The 8,096-nt window shown below is 58.7% G+C and overlaps 1 protein-coding gene across 4 annotated transcripts; it reads left to right on the top strand.

The window, feature by feature from the left end:
- Window positions 1–37: 37 nt before the first annotated feature.
- On the top strand, window positions 38–7,100 carry HMGN3 (high mobility group nucleosomal binding domain 3). 4 transcript variants are annotated; one of them, XM_029047336.2, is made up of 6 exons: window positions 38–135; window positions 1,827–1,877; window positions 3,157–3,186; window positions 3,851–3,901; window positions 4,674–4,755; window positions 6,616–7,100. In XM_029047336.2, the coding sequence occupies exons 1-6, from the start codon at window positions 121–123 to the stop codon at window positions 6,627–6,629; spliced, it is 243 nt and encodes an 80-aa protein (XP_028903169.1). In that variant the 5' UTR covers window positions 38–120; the 3' UTR covers window positions 6,630–7,100. The 4 variants fall into 4 exon arrangements, with proteins under 4 accessions (XP_028903169.1, XP_039770788.1, XP_039770787.1 ...); XM_039914854.1 differs by lacking the exon at window positions 38–135 and adding an exon at window positions 1,522–1,695; XM_029047333.2 differs by lacking the exons at window positions 38–135; window positions 1,827–1,877 and adding an exon at window positions 2,230–2,491.
- Window positions 7,101–8,096: the final 996 nt, after the last annotated feature.

Below are 8,096 nucleotides of genomic sequence, written 5' to 3'. Positions count from 1 at the left end.
AGGGCGGGAGCGGCCAATGGGAGCGGGGGGCGGGACGGCCCGCCACGCCCACCCCCGGGCACCGGCAGGACCGGCGGCAGGAGCGGCGGCAGGAGCGGCGGGAGCGGGCCCGGGCCCACCATGCCCAAGAGGAAGGTAGGCCGCCCCCCCCGGGACCCCCCCGGGCCGCCCCCGCCCCGCTGGCCGCGCCCTCCCCCTAGGGGACAACGGGCCCGTCGATCACCGCCGGGACACGCCCCCTATCGGCCGCACCCCGGCGGGCCACGCCCACCTAGGCCACGCCCCCCGCAGGCCGCCATCACCCGGGAAACGCCCCGCGGGCCACGCCCACGCAGACCACGCCCCCCCCGCGGGACGCGCCCCCATCGGTCATCCACCCGCCGGCCACGCCCCTTACGGGCCACGCCCACACCGGCCGCGCCCCGTGGACGTCACCCCTATCGGCCACGCCCCCCCGCAGGACCCCCCCATTGGTCATGCGCCCGCAGGCCACGCCCCCACGGGCCCAGCCCATCCGGACACGCCCCCTACAGGTCACGCCCCCAAATGCCGCATCCCTGCAGGCCACGCCCACGGCGACCACGCCCCCCGCAGGACGCGCTCCCATTGGGCATACGCCCTCGGGCCACGCCCACCCAGGCCGCGCCCATACAGGCCACGCCCACAGCGTCCCCGCCCCCCGCAGGACGCGCCCCTATCGGTCGTACGCCCCATTCGGGCCACGCCCACACAAGCCGCACCCCTATAGGCCACGCCCTGGTGGGCCACGCCCCCGCAGGCCCCCCATTGGTCATGCGCCCGCAGGCCCCGCCCCCCTCAGGACGCACCCCCATAGGTCGATCCCACTCGGGCCACGCCCACTTTCCCACCACGCCCATTCATTCATTCGTATTTCTAATAATAATAATGATAATGATGTTGGTATTTGTTAAGCGCTTACTATGTGCAGAGCGCCGTTCTAAGCGCCGGGGGAGACACAGGGGAATCGGGTCATCCCACCTGGGGCTCACAGTGAATCCCCATTTTACAGATGAGGTCACTGAGGCACAGAGAAGTGAAGTGACTTGCCCACGGTCACACAGCTGACCAGTGGCAAAGCCTGCATATAAATATATACATACATATATATGTATGTATATATATGTGTATATATATGTATATATGTGGTATTTATACGTGTGTGTATATGTGTATGTGTATAGGTGTGTGTGTGTGTGTAGATATATGTGTGTGTGTATACATATGTATGTGTGTGTACGTGTGTGTGTGTGTGTGTATATATGTGTGTGTGTATACACATGTATATGTAAAACAGATGCATTCCCCGACCTCAACAAGTTTACGATATATAGAGCCGGGAGGTAAAATCATTGATCCCCGGAGGCCACCTCAAGTAATAATAACGGTATTTGTTAAGCGCCTACTCTGTGCCGAGCACTGTTCTAAGCGCCGGGGGAGATGCGGGGCGATGGGGCTTGTCCCCCGTGGGGCTCGCTGTCTTCATCCCCATTTTACGGAGGAGGGGACTGAGGCCCGGAGAAGGGAGGTGACTTGCCCGAGGTCACGCGGCCGACGGGGGGGCCGGGCGGTCACCCTGTGGAGAGCGCCGCCCTGAGCGCTTGGGCGAGGACGTCGCGCCGAGAGAGGGACACATTCCCCGTCCAACCGGGGGACCGGCTGATGATGATGATAACGGTAATGATTGCGATGGGACCTGTCGAGCGCTGACTGCGGGCCGAGCACTGTTCTAAGCGCTGGGGCGGATTCCAGTTAAGTGGGAGGACCGAGACCCGAAAGAGGAATCATCCGAGTTGTTTCCCTTCCAGTCTCCGGACGGTGCCGAGGGCAAAGATGCGCCAGAAGTGACTCGACGAGAGGCAAGTGTATCGTCGTCCCGACGTCGGGCGTTCCGGGACAGACGCGTCCGCGGGGCCGCGCGGGGTGGGGGGGGGGGGGGGCCTCCACGGCGTGAGACGAGGCGATCCGCGGTCGTTCCGGGGTCATCGTCGTTCCCTTGCCGGAGGATCGGCGGTCAGGGGGTCGTGGGTTCCGATCCCGCCTCCGCCGCCCGTCCGCCGTGTGACCCCGGGCGAGTCGCTCCTCCGGGCCTCGGTCACCTCGTCTGTAAAAGCGGGGACCGCGACGGCGACCGTGTCCGACTCGATCGGCTTGGGTCCGCCCCGGCGCTCAGCCCCGGTGCCTGGCGCACGGTAAGCGCTTAACGGATAGCGTCGTCCTCCGACGCCCAGGCTCTTTCCGCTAGGCCACGCTTGCTTCCCGAGTCCCATGGAATAGAGCGGAGCTTTTGGACGCGTTCCCCGCCCGCGACGATCTTCGGGCCCGGAGGGGGAGATAAATAGAAGGAAACTATGGCTGTGGACGTCTGTGCTGTGGGTCCGAGGCTGGGGCGAATCAAGGGCGCAGATTCAAGTGTGAGGAGGAAGCAGAGAAGGGGAAAAGCGTCAAACGGGACAATTTATCGTCGCCTCAGGTTTTCTCCCCCCCCCCCGTTTTTAGGGGACGCTCTCCTGGGGCTGTCTTTTGATCGTGGTGATCGGACGGTTTGGTGGGAAAGGAAATGAGTTTAGGACAGGCCTAGACCGTAAGCTCACTGCGGGCCGAGACTGCTTCCGTTATGGCGGACTCTCCCACGCGCTTGGGACGGCGCCCTGCCCACCGTAAGCGCTCCATAAATAACGACGGATTGATTGTTTTCCGCGGAGTTACGCGGACGCGCCGCCCTCGTCGTGGCCGGGCGGGAGAGCCCGAGTGGGGATCTGGAGAAGCGGCGTGGCTCAGTGGCAAGAGCCCGGGTTTGGGAGTCGGAGGTCATGGGTTCGACTCCCGGCTCTGCCACTCGTCGGCCGTGTGACTGTGGGCGAGTCAGTTCACTTCTCTGTGCCTCGGTTCCCTCATCTGGAAAATGGGGATTAACCGTGAGCCTCCCGCGGGACGACCCGATGACCCCGTATCTCCCCCGGCGCTTAGGACGGTGCTCTGCACAGAGTAAGCGCTTCGCAAATACCAACGTTATTATTATTATCCGTAAGCTTTCGTCCGGTCGTATCTATTGAGCGCTCTCTGCGGGCAAAGCACTGTACTCGGCTTGCCGGGAGACGACGCCGAGACACCGAGACCCGTTTCTTCCCTCTCCAGCCTACCCGGCGGTCGGCCCGATTATCAGCCGTAAGTATTCCTGCACCTCGTCGGCGTCGCTTTCTGGTGACCTGTGGCCCTCGGCCAGAGCGAACCTCTCCCTCGGGGAGTCGAGACGGCAGCGGGTCCCTCCTCCCTCCGCCCGGGACTTGACCCTTTGCCTTTTTCCCGTTTTGACCGGTCATCTCGGACGGTATTCCGGCGGTGTCCCCGCCTCCCGTTTATCGGTCGTAAACGGCGTCCGTAAAACCCCTCCTGCGCGTCGGACGATATTCTCGGCCCCGGGGTGGGGTCGGGTTAATCGGGCCGGGTCAGATCCGAGGCGGATTCGAGCCCCATTTTGCCGATGAGGAAACGGAGGCGCAGAGCGGCGAGGTGCTCAGCTGTTAGGAGAAGCGGCGCGGCTCAGTGGAAAGAGCCCGGGCTTGGGAGTCAGAGGCCGTGGGTTCGAATCCCGGCTCTGCCACTTAGCCGGGTGACGGCGGGCGAGTCACTTCGCTTCTCCGGGCCTCGGTGACCTCATCTGGAAAATGGGGATGAAGACCGGGAGCCTCCCGTGGGACCACCCGATGACCCTGGATCTCCCCCAGCGCTTAGAACGGTGCTCTGCACGTAGTAAGCGCTTAACAGATACCAACATTATTATGATGATGATGCTTACCGTCAAGTGTGGGTGTGAAAAATGTCTTCGCAGAAACCCGCCGAGCCCAAGCCCGACCCCAAACCGAGGAAAACCGGCGCGAAGGTAGGTGGCGTTTTCCGGGAACGCAAGGTTGTCCCGACTTCCGTTGGGGACCCCGGGGAAGGGGCGTCTGTGAGGGCTGAACTCGTCCTTTCGGTCGTATTTATTGGGCGCTTACCGGGCGCAGAGCACTGTACCGAACGCTTGGGAGAGTAGGGTTTAACAATAAACGATAGTAGTGTTTATTGGGCGCTTACCGGGTGCAGAGCACTGTACTGAGCTCTGAGAGAGAATACACAGGTGAGAATTGTGGGGTTCGCAATCCGAGAGGACTTTTTTTGTTTCTGGTATTTTTTAAGCGCTTACTCTGCGCCAGGCACTGTACTGAGCGCTGCGGTGGCTCCGAGTCGATCAGGTTGGACGCGCTCTTCGTCCCGCGTGGGGCTCACGGCCTTCATCCCCGTTGGACAGATGAGGAAACCGAAGCCCAAGGGAAGGGGAGGCGACCCGCCCAAGGTCACCCAGCGGACACGTGGCGGAGCCGGGATTAGAACCCAGGACCTTCCGACTCCCAGGCCCTGAGCCCGGGGCCTCCAGGGCAACCCCCGCCTTCAGACTGTCAGCTCGTTGTGGGCCAGGGAACGTGTCTGTTTGCGGTTGCGTCGTACTCTCCCAAGCGCTCGGTACAGTGCCGCGCACACAGGAGGCGCTCAAAGAATAGGACCGAACGAACGAGTGACGCCCCCCCCCCCCCCACCGTCGGGCCCCCGCGCGCAATATCCCTTCTCCGCTCACACCCCCGTCGCCCGTGTGTTTGATCCTCCCGGCCGCTCAGAAGGAAGCCGGGACGAAGCGGAACGGAGGCGTCAAGGGGAAGAAGCAGAAGAAGGCCGAAGAGCAGGAAACTGGAAAAGAAGGTACCGCGCCATTCCGAAAACGGGCCCAGGGCGCTTGGGAAACGGTCCGGCCGCTTGGTCATCGCACGGGGGCTTCCTAGATGTCTCCTTTAACGACAGTGATAATAATAATGGTATTTATTAAGCGCTCACTATGTGCCAAACACCGTTCTAAGCGCTGGGGGGGGGAGACAAGGTGATCAGGTCGTCCCACGTGGGGCTCTCTTTATGCCCACGGTGTCACTGCAGATTGACGTTGGGGAAAAATGGGAAAAAGGGAACGATTTCGCCGTCGCCCGCCCCGCGTTCGACGCTGGGGTGGTTATAAGGGAAGCGGCGTGGCTCAGTGGAAAGAGCCCGGGCTTGGGGGTCAGAGGTCATGGGTTCGAATCCCGGCCCTGCCGCTCGTCAGCTGGGTGACCGTGGGCGAGTCACTTCACTTCTCTGGGCCTCGGTTCCCTCAGCTGGAAAATGGGGATGAAGACCGTGAGGCTCACGTGGGGCAACCTGATGACCCTGTATCTACCCCAGCGCTTAGAACAGTGCTCGGGCACATAGTAAGCGCTTAACAAATGCCAACATTATTATTATAAGAGTAGTAGTCTGACAAGGGGAGAATAGGCACTTTGGAGAAGCAGCGTGGCTCAGAGGCAAGAGCCCGGGCTTGGCAGTCGGGGGTCGTGGGTTCTAATCCCGGCACCGCCCCTCGTCTGCTCCGTGACCTTGGGGAAGTCACTTCATTTCTCTGTGCCTCAGTGACCTCATCTGTCAAACGGGGATGAAGAATGTGAGCCCCCACATGGGACAACCCGATCGCCCCGGATCTCCCCCGGCGCTTGCAACAGTGCTGGGCACATAGTAAGCGCTTAACAAATGCCAACATCATCATTGTTAGCGTCTCTTCCTCCCCCCCATGACACTGTGCTCGTTTGCAGAGAGCGGGCGGCGATTTTCTTTTACGAGCCCCAGAGGTCCGTGGAAAATAGAGGCCCGTGAGCGGACGACGGCCAGCCGGGCGGTCGTTCGTATTTATTGAGCGCTTACTGGGTGCAGAGCACCGAACTAAGCGCTTGGGAGAGTAGAGTAGAACAGTAAACAGACACATTCCCTGCCCACGACGAGCTTACAGTCTTAGAGGGGGAGATTTCTCCTCACGATACTCATTTTCCCCTTTCACAAAAACGGCGAGTTTCCAAGTTCTCGGGTTGTCGCCCAGAGAATCCTGGAGTTTCTGAGAATAGTAATAATAATGGTATTTGTGAAGTGCTTACTGTGTGCCAGGCACTGTTCTTGCCAAGCGTCCAATAATCAATGGAACCAAGCTGAATTTACAGTGAAACAGCCGTGGTCATTGTGTCCACCCTCGTCGGTTTAGGCAGAAAAAAACACCCCATGGTAACATTTGTGGGCCAGTTCCAGAGAAATGTATTTTATTGCACCCAGTTAAAAATGGATGACAAGACAAGACTCTAATAGGATTCAGAATTTAGTGCCAGTGGGAGTTAAAAATGAAAAGTGAACGATAGTATCGATAAGCGATAAGCGGTCGAGCTCATCAGGTTGGAGCCCATGGGTCTCACCGTCTTAATCCCCATTTTACAGACGAGGGAATTTAGAAGTGAAGCGACCCGCCCGAGGTCCCCCAGCAGACACGTGGCGGGAGCCGGGATTAGAACCCAGGTCCTTCTGACGCCCAGGCCCGGGTTTTATCCCGCTAGGCCACGCTGATTCCACGGAGTCGGTCTCCCCACGGGGTGAAACCGAAGAAACGCCTCCTCCAGAGGAACGTCGCTGCTTCGGAAGGCGGCGGGGGTCGCGGGAGAGAAGGAATCGTCGAGTCTTAACCACCTGCCTTGGTTTTTCTCCCTTCCCATCCCTCAGGCACCGAAGACTGACTCCGGCGGGAGCCCGAGGCAAAGAGATCGAGGCAAAGAAATGGACGCGGAAATCTCGGGTGGATTTTGTGTACCTCCCGGATGACTTTTCAAAGCTATTTTTCTCGAGTGTTTTGTAAATGCTGATTTTTTTAGGACCGACAGTAGCGGATGTAGAAATGTCAAGGAGTGAACGTCTCCCCTCTCGCGATCGTGCTCTTGGAAAAGCCCAATTCCCCACATCCTGTCGGTGTGTGTGACTAGCGATGGGATATCAGAAGGGATGGGCAAAACCGGCCCCAAATCCCACCGTTCGCATTTAATAGCGTTTTTACCGGGCGGATTGGAGTTTTTCCAGAGCGGTGATAATCGGTGGTGCTTTTGTACTTAGATTTTCTGTGGTCTTAATGAGACGTGGACAGTTGTGGCCGCCCGCTGATTATTTTAGGTTCTCCTCGTGGTTTAAAATAAAGGTTTTCTTGCCCGCAAAACTCCAAGACTCAGCACCGTCTCTGAATTTTGGGGAGTCTGTTGCCGTTTTCTTCGGAGCAGGCCGCCACTCTCAGTCTTCTGAGCCCGGATATTCCCGGTAATGAGCCAATTGTTCGCGCTTCAAAATGGCAACCTGTGAGGCAAAATATCCTCCGGGAAAGTGGCCCGAGAACAACACGGGAATCGATTGGAATGCAGAAAAATCAATGAAAAATCCAATTAATAAAGTCTTCCCAAATCCCGATAATAATAGTTATGGTACTCATCAAGCGCTTACTATGTGCCAAGCACTGGTCTAAGCGCTGGGGTAGATACGAGATAATCAGGCTGGACCCAACCCCTTTCCCTCATGGGGCTCACGCTCTTCGGCGTGGCCTATTGGCGAGAGCGGGGGCTTGGGAGTCAGAGGTCGTGGGTTCTGATCCCGGCCCTGCCGCTTGTCAGCTGGGTGACTTTGGGCGAGTCACTTCACTTCTCTGTGCCTCAGTTGCCCTCTCTGTATAATGGCGATGAAGACTGTGAGCCCCATGCGGGACAACCCGATTACCCTATATCTACCCCAGTGCTTAGAGAAGCAGCGTGGCTCAGTGGAAAGAGCACGGGCTTTGGAGTCAGAGGTCATGGGTTCGAATCCCGGCTCGGCCACTTGTCAGCCGTGTGTCTTCGGGCGAGTCGCTTCACTTCTCGGTGCCTCAGTGACCTCATCTGTAAAATGGGGATGAAGACCGTGAGCCCCACGTGGGACAACCCGATTCCCCTGTGTCTACCCCAGCGCTTAGAACAGTGCTCGGCACGTAGTGAGCGCTTAACAAATACCGACATTATTATTATTATTATTATTATTATTAGAACAGTGCTTGACATATGGTAAACACATGCCGTTATTTTTTTTTCATCCCCATTTTACAGATGAGGGAACCGAGGCCCAGAGAGGTGAGGTGACTCGCCCAAGGTCACACAACAGGCAAGGGGCAAAGCCAGAAGTAGAACCCGGGT

Source organism: Ornithorhynchus anatinus, chromosome 19 (assembly GCF_004115215.2).
Source record: "Ornithorhynchus anatinus isolate Pmale09 chromosome 19, mOrnAna1.pri.v4, whole genome shotgun sequence".
NCBI lineage: Eukaryota > Metazoa > Chordata > Mammalia > Monotremata > Ornithorhynchidae > Ornithorhynchus > Ornithorhynchus anatinus.
This window is presented reverse-complemented; position numbering and strand designations above follow the sequence as displayed.

What these genes read in the sequence shown, in the direction of transcription:
- HMGN3 (XM_029047333.2), top strand. Translation starts at nt 2,370, where the DNA reads ATGGCTGTGGACGTCTGTGCTGTGGGTCCGAGGCTGGGGCGAATCAAG. An exon ending in GGTCGGCCCGATTATCAGCC is followed by an intron (nt 3,187 to 3,850) that starts GTAAGTATTCCT and finishes ATGTCTTCGCAG; the next exon opens with AAACCCGCCGAGCCCAAGCC. An exon ending in CGAGGAAAACCGGCGCGAAG is followed by an intron (nt 3,902 to 4,673) that starts GTAGGTGGCGTT and finishes CCGGCCGCTCAG; the next exon opens with AAGGAAGCCGGGACGAAGCG.